The 20,641-nt window shown below is 53.5% G+C and overlaps 1 protein-coding gene across 1 annotated transcript in view; it reads left to right on the top strand.

The window, feature by feature from the left end:
- The first annotated feature begins 2,570 nt into the window (after positions 1–2,570).
- The window catches only part of NRG2 (neuregulin 2), a 175,421-nt gene continuing 157,350 nt past the window's right edge, over positions 2,571–20,641 (top strand). Inside the window, exon 1 of the mRNA XM_072872698.1 lies at positions 2,571–3,000. Coding sequence (XP_072728799.1) covers positions 2,571–3,000 — 430 coding nt within the window. The remainder of the gene's footprint in view (positions 3,001–20,641) is intronic.

The following is a 20,641-nucleotide window of genomic DNA, read 5'->3' as shown; positions in this document are numbered from 1 at the left end:
AAAAGCTTTTTTCACCATGAAGGCAGTCAAAACTGGAACAGGTTCACCAGGGAGGTTCAAGCCTGAGCTAGGCATGACCCGGAGTGACCTACCTTAGCTGGCCCTGCTGTGACACCTCCTGAGGTCCCTGCCAACCTCAGTTATCCTGTTATTCTGTGAACGAGGGTCAAGTCTTTGCGAGGCAATTGAAGAGAGATATTTTTAGAAGTATGTTATTTAGGCTCCCTTCTCTCAAAACCAGTGTTCAGATTGGGCTGCTGACTGCACCCAGGGCCTTGCCTTGTTCATATGTCAAAATGCCCAAGGACCTACAGAAAATAATTATTTTCTAGTTATATGGGAGAAGCAGCAGTGAAGGGGGGAAGGGATTTTGTCCTAAACTATTTCCCAAATGATAATAGAAATGCAAGCATCTCTGGTGATGAAGACTAGTTTCTTCACAACAGCTAGGCTGAACAGCAGGAAAAATACTGCTAAAAGGAGATGTGGCCAGTGCCCTTTTATGAGGCCAAGTGTCCTGGACTCCAAAATGCCCCAGAGGCAGAGAAAAACCTCCCTTTTCAAAATTGCCCCAGAGGTCTCACAGGTATCTACTGCTGAATTTCTCCCAGTGGCTGAACCACTGTGGCCCCACTGGGATTTCAACCTGCAAACAGGGAGAAGACAAGAATTAGCAACTCAAATGCCTGGGCATTACACCATCTTTTCTAGTCAGGAGCAGGGTAGAGCGGGAGAGCTCCAGATCAAGTTATGCTATCGGATATCTCCTTCCTTCTCAGGCAGAATCTGTGTTGCTGTCTGAACAACATGTTAGGGAAAGAGGAATTTCAACAGAGACTTGTGTCAAAAGCAGAGAGAAGTCAGGTGGTTTCTCTACTCCTCCAAGCAGGTTCCTGAATCCAAAATACTGGCATTGCCTCTGCCGTGGGAAACACTTCTGGTCCCTTCTGCCTCTGCCTGTGTTCCTCTGCAGTTTTGCATGGTCACCAAACAGGGGAAAAGAAAAAGCTTTCAGAAAAATCTGAAAACAGAAAGCCACAGAAAATCACAGTTAGCAAGAGAAAATGCATGCAAGAAATGCTCCCCAAGCCCTGCTGTTAACACACTGCACTGCTTCTGATGCATCACAGTCCTGCAATGGCAGAGCTATTCAGAGAGCTGTTAGCCTTCCTGGAGAGGGGGAACACAGAGCTGTGGCTGGCAACACAGAGCTGTGGCTGCTCCATGGCTACAGAGCTCTGTGTGTAGCCACAGAGCTGTGCTAGGGCTGGGGCTGTCCTGTCATGTGCCAACGGTGGGACAATGCTGGCTCCCACCCCAGGCAGCGGAGCCAGGGCAACACAAGAAAAGGCAGTGCTTGGTTGCCTGTGCTGGGCACAGCAGCTCTGCTCCCTTCCCATTTTTCCTGATGATTCTGACTGCACCATGTAAAATGGAGAGCAAACCTCAGTCCTGCCATCTGTGCTCTTCTGCTCTCACTGATGACCTCAGAGACCTGGCTCTTGCCATCGTTTGGGGTGTGCTAAGCGATTCTCTTGAGGTTGTAAAGCCACTGGGGTGGGGGCTGTGTCTCCAATGCAGTGCAGGCAGGGCTGTGCATCCCTGCTACAGGATGTGCCCCAATCCGTTGCTTCAGACAAGGCTGAGCTCAGCCTTCCTGCCTCCAGGTCACCTCCATTGCGATGGGACCATGGCTGCTCCCCTTCAATGCAGAATCTAGTGCAACAACAAATAATGAAATCCTCTGCTGCTAGTTTAGCATCTTTAGCATTTAGATCCCTTCCACACTGTAGCATCTGGGCAGTGAGGCTTTGGGAGTACAGATGCTTCAGGATCAGCTTTGAAAATAAATCCAAATAAGCCACTTTTTGGAGATTAAACTGACTCCTCCTGGAAACAACTGCAGGGGAAGAGCACTTGTTTATTAAAAAGAGACAGCAGGGATCAGGGCATGAAAGGAGGCTTTGTCTCCTCGGCTATTACCTTACTCCATTTGTCTCTATGTTAATGCCTTTTCTTCAGGTGTGCAGGGAATCACAGGCACAAATCTCCCAGCTCCAAAAAAACATCGGGCAAAGAGGAACCCCCTGGCTCCTGGGTCCTGCATATGACGCCCCATGCTACCTACAGCTGCCCCAAAATGAGTGCATCTTTGGTGGCATCGTGGGGGGGTGGGGGTGGGGTGGGGTGTCTGTGAAGGCTTGGGAGCTTGGCGAAAGGCTGGCTCCATGGCTGAGATGGAGGCAACACGATCTGGCTCCATCCCCGGTGACCCTCCAGGCCCTGCAGGAGCGGGAGACAGGGATGCAGGGATCCCCTCTGCTGCAGCGGGCATCCCCGGGGGGGAAGTCCCTGGGCAGGGAATCGCCTTTTTGGGGGGACGGGTGGGGGTCAGCATCCCGGGGGAAAGGGGCGGCTGTGAGAGCATCCCACCTCCCTCGCTCGGAGGAGGATCCGCGCCGCTCCGTGCTACGCCGCGCCGCGCCGCTCCGCCCCGCCGCGCCCGCCGCGCCGCAGCCCCGCAGCCCGGCCGCCGCAGGGCCGGCGGGGAGCGAGCGGTAGCCGGCGGCATGAGGCGCGACCCGGCGCCCGGCTTCTCCATGCTGCTCTTCGGCGTTTCTCTAGCCTGCTACTCGCCCAGCCTCAAGTCGGTGCAGGACCAGGCGTACTCGGCGGCGGTGGTGCTGGAGGGCAAGGTGCAGTCCGTGGGTCCCCCCGCCGGCGGCGGCAATGACAGCCGAGGAGCCGCCGGTCCCTCCGGGGGTGTCTTGGTCAAGGTGCTCGACCTGTGGCCCCTCAACAGCGGCGGGTTGCAGCGGGAGCAGCTCATCAGCGTGGGCTCCAAGGCGCCCTGCTTTAAAGTGAAGCGCAACCATCGCTACATCTTCTTCCTGGAGCCCACAGAGGAGCCGCTCGTCTTCCGCACCGCCTTCGCCCCGCTCGATACCAGCGGCAAGAACCTCAAGCGGGACGTGGCGCGAATCCTCTGCGCCGACTGCGGTACGGGCCGCGCCGTGGAGGCGGGGGGCGGCGGCCGGGGGGGCGCCGGGACCGGCGGCGGGGGGCGATGATGGAGCGGCGGCGGGGAGCGCTGGCCCGCGTTCCGGGCAGCCGCGGGGCGACAGGTCCGTACCCCCGGGGCTGAGGGGTGCCCGGCGATCGCCCCCCGACCGGCACCGGGAGCCGCGCCTGGCACCGGGGGCGATGCGCTCCGCCGGGCCTGGCCGCCGCAGACGCGCTCCTCCCTGGCCCCGGGGTCCCCGCTCGCCCAGCTAAAGGTCCCGGCCTGTCCCCGGCCCCCCGGCCCCGTGCCAGTAGCGCAGCCCCGAGCCCCAGTTCGCCTTGGTGATGGCAGGCAGCCCCCGGCTGGGAGAGCCGCTACCGGCGTGCGGTGGTGGCTCCGTTAATTCTGTGCGTGCTGGTGCTGTCTGATGCGTTCCTCTCCCCGGGCATGTTTACTGATGCTGAGAGGGGCTCTTTCCCGGCGGGATGCGGGGCCTGGGGCAGATGCTGGCTCTCCAGGTGTGCCCTAACTGCCGGGAAGTTTTGCCTCCTTCAAAATAACGGCGTCACGTTGTGAAGTTGGTTTTCTTTTGTTCGTTCAGCGCATTTAGATGTCTCCCATCAATGCACTCGCGCTGATCTCCGTGCATGCTGTATGCTGATCCTCCACCACCTTTGTGAATGCGGTTATGAAATGACTTCAACAGGGAAGTGCCTGCTGGAGCATTACTCCTTTTGTGCCTGAATTTTCCTTGCTGTCCTCCAGCAGGGCAAATATCTGTGACAGGCTGGGTAGTGGGGGACTGGGCAACGACAATGATTGCATTTTCCCAGGGTTAGGATCTGAGCTTACAAAAATGCAAGGCTGGCCCTTCGTCCAGCTTGAATGCTCAGATACTGTGTCACAAAATCTGCAGAAGGCTGGTGTTAACCTGGAGAGCTCCAAGTGTCGTGCTGTGCCATCAGAAATGGATTTGAATCTCTCATGTTTGGTGGGTTATGAAGATATACAGGGCATACCTCCAAGGAATCCAGGTTCCCCGCTCAATGACAGCATGCCGTACTTCCTCATCGGGTTAATTGGCCTTTTGCCTCATAAAAAGCAAGGTGCCTTGTCAAGTTATACTTAGCTCTGTAATGAACATATGTGTGTTGCTTTGTTGTTGTTGTTGTTGTTGTTGTGTTATTAACTAGATGTTTCTGGGGCAAATACTTTGCCATTCGGGACTGCTGACCCCCGATTTTGAAAGCCAGACCTGTCTCTTTTTTTAGTTATCCAAAAGATAAGTTTAGAAGATTGCATTTCCTGGGAGAAAGGTGGAACCTTGCACATAATAATATGTTGTTGAGGAAAATGGGCTAGGACTGCATACAAGAAAACTAATTTGGGAGACACTAATTTCACGTGCATCTGTATGTGGGCCATTGTGGACATAGAAGATTTAGTGAAATAGCTGTTGCAGGGTTAAAAGGAAGGTAAATGGGGGAATTTCTGGGGACTGTGGTCTCATCATCAGGTGAAAGCACAGCAAAAGGTATGTGGCTTTTATTTTTTTTTTTTAAAGCAAGAAGGATTCCAAACTTGCGCATCTCTGAGCAGCAGGGTATGACTTTAAGAGGAACGGAGGCTGCTCCATTGCTTCCTGGATCAGGCCCAAAGTGTTAATGTGTAGGCTGATGTAACAACAAGTTAAGGGATGTCATTCTGCCTGTGACACCTTATTGGAGCTGATGCTTTTGTTTCTGTATTTTTGATAGTCTGAATAGACTCCTTGGCTAAGGGACTCTGCAGGTTGTTGGGAGCATTGTCTCAGCAGAGCTGTACGGCAGATTGCAAAAGAAACATAAAAGCTGGTGGTTGGGAACTGTCATAACTGTGGTTTGCTTCAGTGACAAAGATTAAATGGGAGCCTTAACCTGTTGAACTTGTGGTTCCCCAAATAATTCATGCTCTTGGTTCAGCTGGGAGGTTACTTCTGAAGGTGACATTCCTGGCAGGATCTTCTGATTCAAGCTGCTGGAAAGGTGCGTGGACTGGGAAACCAGGCCATGGTCTGCCTTCTTGCTCTTTGGTTTGTGCTGGGAGGGGAGATCCAGAGGGGTGCAGGGCTATTTCTTACTGCAGACGGGGCCTGTGGACAACTCCAGAGTTGGTAGGGGTTGAATTGTCCAGGCACACGTGTGCTCTAAGGGACAGCCAGGCTGCAGCCTTGTAAGGGATATTACAGAGCCAGGGAGACAGACACTGGGGCCATTCCTGAGTGGGTGGAGAGGGACCTCGTGGCTCTAATCACTCTAATCCCCCCCACTCCCAAAGATGGAGGCCTTGCAGGACCATCTTCTCCCTGCTCTGGCTCCATGCCTGGGTCTGTTTTCTAGTGATTCATCCCCTTCTCACAGGCTAAGATGCTGTGTGTACTCTGCTCTCACTGCTTGCCAAGGTCCAAGATGTGTTGCAGGATTAGGCCTGTGGTTGGAGCATCTGTGTCTTTCTCCAAGGAACAGTCTCTGCTGTTTATACAGCTTGCTTGGAAGAGAGAAAGTGGGTGGTGAGGCTCTGCACAGGACCCAGACCCTTGTTGGGCAGAGACAGGACAGCTGGAGGAGAGGGAAGAGTAGCATGGGGTGCAGGAGGCAGAACAGGAAAACCGGTCTGTGCAGCTGGTGTGTGTGCGTGATCTTGCCTGGACTGCTTTGTGTCTGCCCCCCCCCGTGCTGGATTCAGGGAGGGGGATTCTCACTTTGGCCATCCCACTGCTGGGCAGTCTCTGGAGGCTGAACTTCCCTACCTGCAAACCCCACAGGTTTGCAGCCTCTGCATCTCCGCCCAGCTGTGGGTTTGCATCTCCCTGGCACACAGGAAGCAGCTGGTACCTCAGCCCAGGATCCTGTGGGTCTCACCACCCACTTGCCCATCTTAAAACCTCTTCTGCACTGGAACTATTATTGTTTTTTTCATACTGTTATATAATGATTCCTGTTATTGCTTCTCCTCATGTCTCTTTTCTTTACATCTTTTAGCTCCTTAATTTTGAATGGTCTCTTATCTCCTTTGTGCCTACATGCACAGATCAAGGAGGAAGAAATAGGTGCAAGACACGGCGCTGGCTCTCACTGATGGGGTGGCTGTGTGGCATGGTATCCCTGCTGGGACCACTCCTGATTTGAGTCCAGAAAGGGGGCTGTGGTCCTGATCCTCCTGGTCTTTAAGGGTTGCTTGTGTCATCAGCTGTTTTCCACTATGAGTCTGCTTCCTGTACAAAAGATATATTTGCAGATATCCCTGTATACAGGAGGGGCTCTCACTGGTGGGGATTTAACCTGTCTGGGCTCTGATTTCTGCTTTCACAGAGGAACAAATATCTTCCTGCCTCCATATGCAGGAAGTTGCAAAGTAGCTTTAATTAGAGCTTGTACATCTCCTGAAGCACCTCACCGAAAACGCTTCAGAGTTCCAGGACAAAGTACACAACTTGCCTGTAGGATTAGCTAGCTTAGTCTGGGCAAGTAATCTGGTGGTGGCAGATCCCCAGGAGGATTTGCAGGCAGAGAACCTGTTGTTGCAGTAGGTGCTTCTTGTGAGATGAGGTCTTTTTTTTCTTCCAGTCTGAAGGTGCCTTGGTCTCGGTGGGAATCAGGAACATGCTGGGGCTGTGGCATTGGACTCAGTGGCCACACAATGCTGGGAGCTGTTTATCTGTTCATTCTGGGAGCCAGGTTGGTTACAGCTGGCCTGTGAGGCGAGAAGGGAGGCCTGATTTTGAAGTGCCCGCGGGAAAATACAGCCCTCTGGATTACAGCGTAGGTGTTGCTGCCTGAAATAGCACTGGCAACTTTGGACCAGCAGCTCATGCAAAAATATCCCTCTCCACCATCCTGCAAATCATCGGGCTTGCTCCAAGCCAGGCAGGCACAGGGGAAGGGTGCAGGTGGGCTCCAGCCACCGATGCCGATGCTCTCCCTTCATCCCAGGACAGCTGTGGAGCAGGGAGCAGCAAAGCTGGATTTTCTCATGCACCACCCTGCTAATTAGAGCTGTCTGAAATGATTTCTCACCACCTTCAGAAAATCACACTTCCTTAGGTTCACAGAAGAGTGAAAACTTGCTTCCTTCTTGCCTTGAGTTTCTGCAGATAGGGAATGGTCACTTTGCTGCAGAAAGGTTTTACCCCTCACAAGGATGGCACGTTTCTGGGTGCTCTCTGCTCCTGGTTAGCTAGCACACAGGATTTGGCCTGGGAGTGGACCTGGAGTAGCTGGGTCCCTGTGGCCACATCAGCTCCTCATCTCCCAGCTGAGCCAGCCGTGATGGGGAACTCGCAACTGAAACTTTGCTCGGCTGGTGCTGCAGGTCCAAGTGACTTTAGCTATACCTGAAACAATGGAGGTTGTCCACTCCCAGGCACGTGCCATGTGTGGAGCAAAGTCTGGCTAATTTCTCAGTCCCCCTTTCAGAAACATTTGACTAAATAAAGCATCTCCCCAAGGATCTCTAGGAGTAAGAGGACACTAAAAAGGCTCCTGCGTGATCCCAGCAGTGCTAGTTTCTATATCTAGGGCCTCTCCCTGCACAGCCCCTGGACACCAGCTGCTGTTCGGTGGCTGTCTTTGTGCTCTCCTAGCTAATAACCCTTAGATATGGGCCCTGAAGTGTAACACTCTTTCTAAATCACAAGCAACACCTTGACTTGGATCTGGATCAGAAACTGGTGTATGCTGGGGAGCACAGAGGCAATAAACTCCATCATCAGGCAAAAAGGGAGCCATGTTCTGCCACAGCTGAGCTCCCCACTTGATTTGGGCTGTGTAAGGCAAAATGCACCATTGTCACAAGGGCCTTGAGCCTTAAAGTGTTTGGCACACCCCAAAATCTACTGCAAAGTCCCACAAGGGATCAGTTTTGGTACTGTACTGCTGGGGTGAGGGTGCCTCTCCCAGCAGGATCAGATGGGGTTGCCAGTTCCCATGAGCAGTGTGGCATGGCTCCTATGAGGAGCGGCTGCTCCTTTGCCAGGTTTAGAGCATTGGATGCTGGTGCTGGAGTGCTCCGCGTCTCCGTTTCCCTTCCTGAGTCATTGCATGACACCGCTGAGTGTAGAGGAGAGCTGTGCTGACCTGGAACAGCGCGTAGGCTTCCCCCAGCGAGCTGTGCCGGCCTTTGGCAGGCAAGGATGTGGACGCAGCAAGAAGGGTGGAGGTGAGTGGCATGCTTGGTCAGGAGGAGCTACAGGAGATCAGTCCATGGTGGGCAGCAGGTTTGCAAGGCTGTGAGCCTCTGGGTGACTCTGGTCGTCTGAGAAATTCTCACTGCAGAGGAGCCTGAGTGATAAAGTGCTGGGAAGTGATAAAGTGCCTCTGCTGAGCTGGGAGGTGCTGGGGCTGTCTGGCAGCTTCTCTGAGTCCTCCTGTGCCCGGTCGGTGCTGGGTGCGGCAGCGTGGTCAGTGCTGGTCATGCTGGTAGGGAGCTGGGGTGGGGGTAGAAAAGATGTCAGTAAATCCTGCCTCTCTTTCTGCTCTCCTTGCTGATCAGAGGAGGCTGCCAGGTTGCAAGCATGCACCCTCCCAAACTGCTGGAAAACTCTTTAATGTCCAAATGGTGCTGTTTGAATGAGAAGGCTCTTCCCCGCTCCCTGGGGAGGTGTTCTCTGTGCTATGCTGTGCTCTGTCTGGTGCAGATGGCAGAGGATGCCTGTTCTCGGTGGGAGCTCGGGCAGATGTGTGCAGCGAGGGGAGGCTCTGGAGGAAGCTCATCTCCCTGGCAACTTTGACAGCCAGGTGTCTGCTTGCCTATTGAATTGGGTGGGCAGCAGCTGAACCCCTAAAGGGTGCCAGCACCTCTCAGCACTTGCCTTCTCAGGTCTGGGGGGAGGTTGGAGAGGTCTGCCAACTTCCAGAAATTTTGGGGACAGAGTATTGAGTCTGCAATGGTAGGCTAAAGATCAAAAGGAAGATGAATCACTGTGCTTCTCTTTCTCTGCTGAATGCTCTCAGTGCTTGGCTGTTGCAGCTTGGTGCTGGGCTGTGTGCTGCAAAGCTTGGCTAGAAGGGTCAGTGAAAACTGCTTTCATTTAATCCCTATGGTCCAGCTCCATCCTGGATAAGAGGGTGAGCAGTCTGGAGGAGGAAAACATGAGGTTCCTCAGAACACAGAGTACTAGAGGGGAGCAAATGATATGCAGCTTCAATGAAAATAATTTGTATAACTTCAGGCAGGGAAACCTAGGATGTGGTCGGGTAGGGGGAGGATCACCTCTGTGTTCAGAGGATCTGGGGAGAAGTTTTGTATGGAAGTTGCAGCAGACAGCACTGAAGCTGTTCAGGGGAGGGCGGGAGTTCATATTAGGGAAGAAAAAGGAAACGAGAAAATAAGAGATTCAGTGAGTTGGAGGGGGACAGGAGATGCTGTCTTGGAGACCCAGGGTGTTCAGCTGAGCAGGGGTTTCTTGTCTCTGTGCATGTTAGGGTCAGCCAGCTCTTGCTGAGTTTGTAGCCATGTCTTGGCATTGCTGCATGATTGCCTGTGTCAGGGAATCCTCTCTGGTCTTCTCGTCTTTCCTGTCTTGGGGTCTTACCCCAAGCAATCACTCCCTTAAGGTATCTCTGCAGTCCAAACCATGACCAAAGGGTGACATCCTAGAAGTGCTCCTCAGTGTGAATCAAGGGTTGGAACTGGGCTGGGCCTCATGGTGGTGGCATGAGCTGAGCATGGCCCCAGCTGGTGTGGCATCTTGAGGATGGAGCTGGGTGGGCTGATGGGAAGAAGTTGTGTACAGAAAAGAGGCCAGAAGATGGCAACAGTCCTGACAAGGCTGTGAGCCTGGTCTGGAGCTCGGTGAGAGCTATCAGCAGAGTGTTTTGACAGTGGGTTGAGCAGACATCCATCAGGAATGACCCTGGTATGAGTGACCTCCTTGCAGGCAGGCAAGATAGCCTGCTCAGAGGATCTGAGACTAGGGACTAGATACCTTATCTACGCTCAGGTCAGTTCCCACTCTGTTGTCTAAAGTTGTAGCCCAGGGACAAGGTGCTTACTCATAGCATCTACTCATAGCATCTCTCCCTGGCCAGGGCAGTCCTTTAAGGTCTCTTGGATGGGGCTGGTGGCTGCAGTGGTTCTCACTGGTCACCCCACCTGCCCCATGCCCCGTTGTCTGCAGCAGGACAGTGCCATCCTTTCCTGTATTCCTGCCAGTTATTGTTTGCTGACCTGTGGAGGGCAACTGAGTTCATCCTTGCAGGGTGGAGCGCGTGTCCTGGTTTTGCAGGAATGCCTCATAGTCGGTGGTCTCCTGGAGGAGAGCTGGCTGCTGTTGTCTCTGGACACAGCATCTCTCTGGGATGGGACACACATGATTGATGAGTGGGGACATGTCATGCTCGTGACAGAGCGCCCAGCTCCCACCCTGCTGACCCCCACTCTCATCTTGTCCTGGTGTGAGGGGACTGTCCTTTGCCCTCTTGCTGAAGGTGAGGACTCTGGGAAAGCCTTCCCAATGGGTTCAGGTGCTGGAAATGAGCCTCTGGGATCTGTGGGTGGGAGCAGGGCCCCAGGGCTGATGGAGAGCAGATCTTGGATGTGACAGTTTTCTAGGGCAGGTCTGGATGGGCAGTGCTGTGCCTGATGGCTTGTGGAAATGCTGAGGAGGATGGGAAGGCTTTGCAGAGCCTGTGGAAGGACACGCTGTACTACTTAGTGGGAGAGCTAGTCAGGTCCTGCCAATTTGGGGTTGGAAGGCAGGTATTTGCATTCATTATGATCAATCACTGCTCATCCGCGTTTTGTAGTGGCTCAGTAATGATGAAATGCTGTTCAGGATCTTCTTGGTGGTCTCGGGGAAGGCAGATGGCTTGGCAGGAGGGTGGGGACTGGAATTAGCTCTGCTTTCTGGGCTGTCTCAAAGTTGGCATCAATGCACCAGCTCTGGCTGCTGCACTTGCCGGATCCTGTCCCTGTTGGACCCTGGCTCCCTGCTGCTGCACTTCAGCTGTTTGAGGTGGGCTGCACTTGGGTAAAGCCAAGGTGAGGTCAGGATCAGGCATGGCCTCTACTGTCGGCCTCTACTAATGTAATGTGGCCTTTCCCAGCATGCAGAGGTGTGTGGAGGACAATTACAACACATTAATTAGCCCCAGGACTATGACAGGGAATATGAGTGGGCTGTCAGGATGCCTTGCTTGGGGGTTGGATCTTCCCCATGGGTCTGCAGGACGGTAGTAACAGCAATGATGGGAATGGGTGCCTCTGGCCTTGTCTGGACCCGCTGCTCTGCATGTTCCCTCCTTCCCACCTCCACCCCTCTGGTCTTCCTCAGCTGCCCTTCTGCGTGACTTGGTGCAGAGGAGAGGAGGAGTGGGGACTTTAGTGGCTGAGTCTCCCCTAGGCCACTTTCAGCCTCGAGCCAGCTGAAGTCCTCAGCATCCCTGGGACGATCCCCTGCCATGTGGGGTCTCAGCCACCTTCTCCTTGTACCCCTGCTGGGAGAAGGAGCTGTCTTCCCATCCTGGCTGCCAGGTTGTCTCTTGTGCTGCTGGCCCTGAGCTCTGTGGGGAGCTGCCTAGTGAGGCTGGTGTGACCTAGGGAACATCAGGACCTCTTCTCATGGGGCCATGGGACACTTGCTGCCTGCCTGGGCAGCTGCGTATTTACGTCCTGTGTTGGAATGAAGTGGAGATTCCTGTCCTGGGGGGACCTGGCGTGGTGGGGTGCTACCTGCTGGCTTTGAGGAGACCTGGAGACCCTTTCTTACAGTGCTGGAGAGTCTGAGTCCCACAGACATGTCCCCAAGGAAGCAAGGAGCTGGAGGAGTTTCCCTGCCAGGTTCTTCCTGTGGCTCCTGGCTTGGCTCTGCATGCTCCATATACAGGGCAGGAGGAGGCAGTGCCCATTCCAGCATCTGCATATCCAGCCCTGCTCCTCTGGCCTCCGGCAGTGCTGCTGGGCCCCAAGCAGATGGGGCAGACATCAAATGAGTGTCCCACCACCCTGACGCTGCCCTGATCTTGAACATTCCCAGAAAGTTGCCTTGATGTCAGGAAGTGGGGATGCAGCTAGGGTGGAGGTCTGTGGTACAGAGGGATTGCTCTTTGGCACACTTTCTTCCTAGGCTGGTGATTTAAGCTGGTCTTCCTAGTGTGGGGGGACACAAGAGGCTGTGTCTGTAGGATGACTGTTGTTGTTTCTCAGACGTTCAGGCACAACAGCAACTGCAGGCTGTGGCAAATGCAGTAGGAGCCCCAGACCTGATGATGCCCTAGAGTCCAAATGGGCTCACAGGCAAGGAGGGAAAAACCTAGAGGGGGCGACATGTTCTGGTGGATTTGGGAGGATCAGATGCAGGTGAGATGCTGGGAAAGGCCCTGAGGTTTTTGGGCACTGGGTAGGACATAGCAGTAGATGTAGGATGGTTTGGATGGAAATTAGGAATTCTTCTATACCTACAAGAACTAGGGTGATGGGAAGCAGCAGGCATGGGAAGCAGCAGGCAAGGACCCAAAGAAGGTCCTTTTTCACACAGTGCCTCGCTACAGGGTGCTGCTGGGGCCACGGGGAAGAAAGATCACACAGGGTCCCAGAGGCCATGCCTGTGTGTACAGCATGTTTGGGGTGCAGCTGCTGATTCTGCATTTCCCCAAATGCCTTGTTGCCAGAAGGGGTGGTCTACAGTGGGGAGAGGCACAGTACGTGGCTGAAGCAGGGCTGTGGTTTTAGCCCTAGGAGGGGTGTGCTTTGCAGGGAGGCACTGATATGTTTCTCCGTTTATTGATCAGTAATTCCTCCATGGAGCCTGATCTCCATCGCCTGGAACATGCTCCAGAGAAGGAGCTTTGTGGAGTATCTAGCCCATTTCTAGCACATGGACATTCTGCATAGGGGGTGCAGCACAGAAAGCCAGCTGTACGGGTTCGTCTCAGCCCTGTGTCTGCGCAGTTGTGCTGGGTGCATGCACTGCAGAGGTGTGTTTGTGTGGCTTCATGCTCTGGAGGGAACTGATGCAGGCAAGGGGGCTGTGCTTGGGGATTTGGTTCAGTTCCCAACTGTGCCACTGATCATGGGAAAGCTGCTTAGCATCCCCACACTGTGTTTCTTTGCCTGGCAAGCAGGAAGGATGCTGCTTTGCACGCTCTGCTAGGGAGCAGGCAAAAACTGGTAGTGTGTTGGGTTCATATCAGTGTATCAGTGCCAGTAATCAGCAGAAATGGTAATGAAACCCTGCCCTCCCTCCAGTGCCTTTCACTGATGGACCTCAGAGCAGTCCATCCCCTTGGGTGTAGGGCTGTATCTGCTGCCAACTGGTCCTCCCTGGAGATGGCAGACCCTGCTAAAAAGGAGGCAGACCCTGCAGTGGTACTCCATGCAGCTGGGAGGATCTGAGTGGGTGTTTGGGGGTAGAGGAGCCCTGGCTTATTCCTGGAATGGGTCTTCAAGGGACCTGCCTGGTACCAGCCAGCAGCGTGTTGACTCTCCTTGGGTGGCCATCTAGCTCCAAACATTTCCCAGCCAAGCTCAGCTCACAGCAAAGGTGTTAGATCCACAAAGACATAAACTTGTGGTCCCCAAACCTGCCTCTGATCTGCAGTGGCACGCTCTGCCAGCGTGGGGGAGCTGTGACGTGTGAAGAGATGATTTCTGTCAGTCCATTGCATGGTGACATGCAGGCTTCTGGCATCCAGGCTGTTTTTCTGGTTCTCAGAACTAGTTGGGAGTGCTGGTTGCGAGCACAGATCCCCGAGGGCACTTGATGCTGCATAATGATGTGGAGAGAGGATTTCCCAAGCTGTTAGAGGGCTGAACAGCTTTGTGGTGCATGCTTGTGATGGAAGGATGCTTGGGTGAGGCAGGCTGAGTGGCTGGTCTGCTGATGCTTGCAAACTTCTGCAAATCTGTAGCTGCTGCATGGAGCTGAGATATTAGGGTTGTGTTTTGTGGCTTGAAATGACCCTGAGAGTTGCCATCAGGGCCCATTCCCCAGTCCTCTGGGATGCTACATGTCAGTAAATGTTACTAGGAGGTGATCCAAACCCAGACGGGCAGGGGTTCGAGTGCATGTTTACTTCTGCAGACTCGTCCTGGTGAGAGGAAAGACAACTGCACTCTCTGCCTGTGCTGAGACAGCTAATCCGGGAGCCCTCCTTCCTCAGGTTGCAGGTGATTTCAGTCCTCTCCTTCCTTCCCAAGCACTGCGGGCTGAATTGCCTTCTGCTCTGTGTCATCAGAGTAAAAGCACAGAGACCAGAGCTGTCACACCAGGACAGCGCAGGTACAAGGAAGCAGAGGAAATCCTGCCCATGATGTTGATACAACTGTAGAAAAAACAGCTGAATTTGCCAAGAAAGCACATGCTGTCACTGTAATCAGACTGGTAACCATGAGTAAAACTATGGCCATTGCAGGAAGGAGGCTTTGGATGGTTCCTTGAGCAAGGAGAGAGAATACCTTTCCGTGGTGAACTTTGAAAGTGGCTGATGGCTGATGAGACCAGCAAACCTCATATTTAGATGTTAAAGCATCCAAGAGAGGAGCTGGTAACTCCCAAATCATAAATACATGAAGAGGGTTCTGGCTTCAGAAGGGCAGATAGGCACACTGGAATGTGCCGTTAGGAACCTGTGGCCTTTTGAAACCTTCCTACCAGGAGAGTGGCTGTGGTTTTCCTGCAGCGGCTGGTACCAAGGCAGCCCTGGGTGGCTGCAGGACCGCAGCTGCCTGTTGGTTTTGTTGGGTGTTGGCTGGCTGCACAGGCTGTGAGCATGCTGGTGCTGAGCTCTGGGCCACCTTTGCCAGCAGGAGCTCCTGGGGCTGGAAGTGGCTCCTTGAGTCACGGTGCTGGGCAGCTCTGCAGCTAGAGAGAGAGGTCTTGTTCTGTCCTTTGCTCTTGATGCATGGGGAGACATGTGGCTGTGCGTGCTCTGGTGTAGGTCAGGCTTTGACAGAGGTCACTTAGTCCCTGCCCCTGCACAGATCCCCGCAGGGCTCATGTCTGGGATGAGGGATGCTGGGGCTTTGTGGATAGGGCTGATCTCCATCTGGGTTGTTACCTTATGTTGCACAAGATTTACTGATCATGTGAACCTGCTGGGAGGGGACACGTCGCAGAGTTTCCTTTCATAATTCAGTGCCCTTTCCCATCCCTCTGCCTTTGGGGAATTTCCCACCCCTCGCATTTGCCCGGTGGTCAGGCTGTGTCCCAGAGCCAGGAGAGCAGCGCTAGCCCTTTCCTCCTCTGGGTAGGCAATAAAGTCCTCGGTGCTTCACCTCCTGGGCCCGTGGGGTGCCAGGTTAAATCTGACCTGAAGCACAGCACAGACGAGCTCTGCCAAGCCTCTGACTCTGGCCCAAAAAGGCTGCAGAGTCCAAGTTGTCTCACTCGAGTATTAAGCAGGCTGCTCCAGGGGCCTTTCCAGAGATCCCAGCAGTGCAGTCAAAGCTGATAGCAGAACTGCTGTTGCTGTCTCCTTTGGGCTGAGGGTGTGAGGAATGGGGTCAGCAATGCCCCATCAGGCAGCAGCTCCCACCAGCTCTGCTGCCTGCTGTGCCAGTGGCGAAACCTCGTGCCACAGCACAGGTTCCCAGACACTGCACACCGGCAGCCAGGTTTGAGGAGGGGAGAGTGGTCATGATGATGGGCAGTGCTTGCGTGGGAGGACTATGCACTGGGCTCCTCCTATTAAAAACTAAGGTCAGCAACCTGCCAGGCGAATGACGTTCCCAGAAGAATTATCAGATCAGTAGGAAGAGGTGAGTGTGGAGCCTGTGGAAAACATGTTCATGTTGCTGGGACAGAAAACTGCCCAGCAATGGGACTTGGAGACTTGAAGATCTTTGCTGTAACAGACACACACCTTCCAGCCAGTGAGGCTAATAACAGGATTTTATATGGAGCAGTTTTATGCTGGGCTAAACTCATCTTTTGTTGGAGCATGGGGGAATGACATACATGGGGGTAATCTCCTGGCTGCAGCATCTGAGAGAAACCCCTCTCCTTGAAGTCTTACTTTCATGGCCAGTGTTCTTCAAAATAATGTTTTTTTCTCCTTCTCTGTGTAACAGATGACATGGAAAACCCTTCTGCAAGGAAATAAATTATGCCTGTCACATTGGCTTTCACATGGCAGTGTTGAATTTCCTTCCATGCTACTGTTGTCTTTCTCTTTCCCCCTTCTCCTCTCCTCCCTCCCACACACACTCTTCTCTATCATACAGCCTCAGCCTTCAGAGCGGTAATTGCAGTTGAGCTAAGAAAACCCTAACATGTTTTTAATGATGGCTTTGGTTCCTTTTTCTGCAGTTCCTCTCTGAGGCTGCACCCTGTTTGAAATCTTGAAGATGTTTCAATGACCTTTTTTTCCATTCAGACCTATTTTTGGAGGAAATTTCCTGGAAATTCAGTATTTGAATGAGAAGTGGGCATATGAAGTTGTCTGGTACCACTAAATATGCAGGACATGCAGGTTGGACCTGCCTGCTGGGAAAGACTCTCAGCATCCCTTCTAGGTCTCCCTCTTGCAGGAGTTTGCTGGTGAGACACAGGCATTTTTGTAGGAAGTTGGGTGATTTTTGAGGTGAAAAGTCACAAAAGTCTGAGACTGCCTAGAGGAAGGCCATTGGGTGCAACTTGATCACCTTTTATGATGCATTGACTGGCTTGGTAGACAAGGGGAGAACAGTGGACATTGTCTACCTGGACTTCAGTCAGGCCTTTGACACTGTATCCCATAAGATACTCATAAACAAGCTGTTGATGTGTGAGCTGGATGAGCAGACAGTGTGGTGGATTGAAAACTGGATGAATGGCTGGGTCCCGAGAGTGGAGATCAGTGGAACAAAGTCTAGCTGGAGGGCACTAACTAGCAGTGTGCCCCAGGGGTCAATACTGGGTCCAGTCCTGTTTAACATCTTCATTAATGATCTGGATGATGTGACAGAATGTACTCTCAGCAAATTTGCAGCTGACACCAAGCTGGGAGGAGTGGCTGATATGCTAGAGGGTCGTGCTGCCATCCAGAGGGATCTCATCAGGCTGGAGAAATGAGCTGACAGGAACCTCATGAAGTTCAACAAGGAGAAGTGCAAAGTCCTGCACTTGGGGAGGAACAATCCCAGGCACCAGTATTTGCTGGGGGCTACCCAGCTGGAAAGCAGCTTGGCAGAAAAGGCCCTGGGGGTCCTCACGGACACCAAGTTGACCATGAGCCAGCAGTGTGTCCTTGAGGCAGAGAAGGCTAACGGTATCCTAGTCTGCATTAGACAAAGTATTGCCAGCAGGTCGAGGGAGGTGATCCTTCCCCTCTGCTCAGCACTGGTGAGGCCACATCCAGAGTGCTGTGTTCAATGCTGAGCTCCCCAGCACAAGAGAGACAGAGACATACTGGAGAGAGTCCAGTGAAGAGCCACAAAGATGGTGAAGGGACTGGAGCGTTTCTCATGAGGAAAGGCTGAGAGAGCTGGGACTGTTCAGCCTGGAGAAGAAAACGCTCAGAGGGACCTTATCAATTATATAAATACCTGAGGGGAGGGTGCAAACAGGACGGAGCCAGGCTCTTTTCGGTGGTGTCCAGTGACAGGACAAGAGATGATGGGCACAAACTGAAACACAGGAGTGTCCCTCTGAACACCAGGAAGCACTTTTTTCACTGTGAGGGTGACCGAGCACTGGCACAGGTTTCCCAGGGAGGTTGTGGAGTCTCCATCCTTGGTGGTATTCAAAAGCTGTCTGGACATGGTCCTGGGCAACCTGCTTTGGGTGGCCCTGGTTGAGCAGGGGGGTTGGACCAGATGACTTCCAGAGGTCCCCCCAACGTCAACCACTCTGTGATTGTTTGTGGAAGGCTCAGGACCTCTTGCCCATGTGGTTCTCACTTGCCTGTAATTGAAGGCCTACAGACAGCTGGAGACTTGGTAGATATGTGGGTCTCCCTAGTTTGTCCAGGGGTGTTGGGCTGTGAGTTAGTATCTGTGTAACAGGTGCCACACACCCTTGGCCAAGGAGACAGCTGGGGCCAGCACTCCAGTTGGGTGTCTCCCACCTCCCTCCTGGTGTATTTAGTGGAGGTTTCCCCATAAAAGAGGAGCAATGGAGTCAGGCAGCCTTGTATCTGTCTGCAGAGTGTGGATCCAGAGCTGCCCCTGTGTGCTCACTGTGCTCCTCTGGCCTTGGATGCTGTCTCTACGTTCCCCATCCCTTCAAGAGCGAGGGCTGTGGAGGGGTAGCATCTTCCCTGTTCAGCTTCATGGCACAGTGGTCTCTCCACTGCTGTCAAAATGATGTGCAAGGACACATGCATGAGCTCTTGTGCAGCCATGCCATTGACTCCTTGGGGCTTCCATCAGCCAGGCTGCTCTGCATCAGGTCCAGAATATGCTCACAGCTTGTTCTCCCTTCTCCCCCTCTCTGTAGGTCTCATCCAGTGCCCTGTCCTTGCCCAAAGGCCCTGTGCACACTCTTGAAGACTGTCCTCCTGCCATGCCTGACACCCTCCCAGGGAAGCCTCAGCTCACCACTGTCCTGGGAGGGCTGATGACCAAACTCCCCGGGCTGTGTCTGAAACCTGACAGCACCTGTCCTGGCGAGACACCGCTGTACCCCCAGACCCCATCCATCCTGCCCAGCCCCATCTGCTTGCAGCCACCTCTTGCATGTGGCCTGTCTGGTCTTGGCTTGGTTCTCTGAGCTGCTCTTTGTAGCCTACCCCAGATGCTCCTAGGATCACCTATGCTTTTGTTTTAATTCTTTCTCAAGTGAATGTGCAGCAGAGGGGCCAGGCTGTGGAGAGCAGGGCTGGAGGTCAGGAACCACCAGAAGCAGTGTAGCTGGGTGCTGTACCTGGGGAGGTCAGGCCTGCAGCAGCAGTGGGCTGATCTCTCTTGGGCAAAGCAGGAGCTGGGACAGCATGAGGAGCAGCTCTTTGCCATCTTTGCCAGGCTGGAGCGTATCTCACAAACTCTCACTTTGCAAAGTGAGGCCCGGTGCTGGACTTGTTGTTTTCAGACCTGCCTGTTCCCTGCTTCTCAGATGCCATTGCCTGCTGTGGCTGCTCTGCTTTCCTGCGCAGATCAGTGGTGCAGAAATGACAGGACCGAGGTGGCCAGAGAACAGCTGCCGGGAAAGCTGCTGGGTGGACTTTTTGCCTTTTGCCTTGCAGCTTGGGGAGCAAGCATCCTACTTGTGGTGGGACTGTGAGCACAGTGATGCTTGTGCCAGAGCACCATGTCCTGGGGCAAGCAGGAGAGTGTATTCCAGCAGCCTGCCTGGAGCTTCTTGTCCAGCTGATGGCCTAAAGCTGCTGTTCAGATCTCTGCAAGCAGCTGCTGGACCAAAGAGATTTGTGCAGACAAGCTGTGCCTGCCGCAGCCCTGCTGACCTCTGCTGTGACCTGTTTTCCAAGATGCTCCTTTGGCCCAAGCCATGGGCCATGGGTTGTCTGTGCACTGCCCCATGCCGCATCGTGGCCAAAGCAGCCCCTTTCCAGCTCAGTGTACCGAGTGTGCTGCTACCAGACCAGCAAACCCACACTGGCCGGTGCCCGTCCCACACTCAGCAGCTGTCTGGCTTGGCAAAGGGTGCAAGATGGCTGGTTCGGAGCGGAGTAGGACAGGGAGCAGTGGAAGGGAAGAGGCCATGCCAAGCAGGAGGCTATGATTGTCTTGGTACGTGAGGGCTGCCTTCCACCTGCCACTGACCCTTCTGTGCCTCAGCTTGTGCAGTGTGGGCTTCCTGGGGCTGCTGGCAGCGGTAGTGCTGTGGCTGCTGCTGTGGCTTCACATCCCTCACAGTGGAGATTGGTCAGAGTCCTTGGAGAAGCCTTCAGAGTCACATCAGTGTCACTCTCCTGGTAGTTGAGCCAGCTCAGTGCTGGGGAGTGTGTACTCAAAGGAAAAAATACCCTGGGGACAACCTGGGAAACAGAGAAGCCACCATCAGCTAGAGCTGTGCAATGTTGGGTGACCTTTTTTCTCCCTCGAGCAGTCTTGCTCAGAGGGAAGTGGAGGACCCTTGCTGTTGAGATACTACACTGAGACACTCAGCAGCATGCGTGCTGTGTGTCAGAAGCTTCATGCTGTATGCACAGGTGTTTATGGCAGGGAAATGAGGCAGCTCTGCCACTACCTATTCCTAAACCATTTCTAGTTCCATCTGGCTGCTTACACAGTTGGCAGAGAGGAGGCAACCGTGCCTCCTGCCCGTGGATGCGGAGATATTTCCCGCCCCTCCCCCCGCAATCAGATGCTTGCAGAGCAAAGCTTGCGGCAAGCCAAGCATCACTTGCACTCCATCAGATGTGGGTGTCTATAAAAAGCCTCTCTGGGGTTGCAATTGGGTGGGTTGGCTGTGCCACGTGGTCTCTCATAAGACCTGTGTTGCTGAGCAAGTGGCATTCCACTTATTTTTGGCACTAATAGTCTTTAGCTAATACATAAATTCAGCTTAAATTCTGGATGGAAAATATATCCCATTGGCTCTGCCAATAAGATGACAGACACTTTGGAGAGCCTGGGATGCCTGTCAGCAGAGTGGTCATGGCTGCTGAGATCTGAGAGCAGCAACATGTGCAGGCACAAGGTCCTTAAAAGTTACCACGAGTTGTCCAACTAAATTACAGAAGCATTAGACAGGTGGCTGAGGTGAGCTCTGACTTTAAC

The sequence above is a fragment of the Ciconia boyciana genome, chromosome 9 (assembly GCF_034638445.1).
Source record: "Ciconia boyciana chromosome 9, ASM3463844v1, whole genome shotgun sequence".
Lineage (NCBI taxonomy): Eukaryota > Metazoa > Chordata > Aves > Ciconiiformes > Ciconiidae > Ciconia > Ciconia boyciana.
Note: the sequence above shows the minus strand (reverse complement) of the source record. Positions and strands in the feature narration are given on the sequence as shown.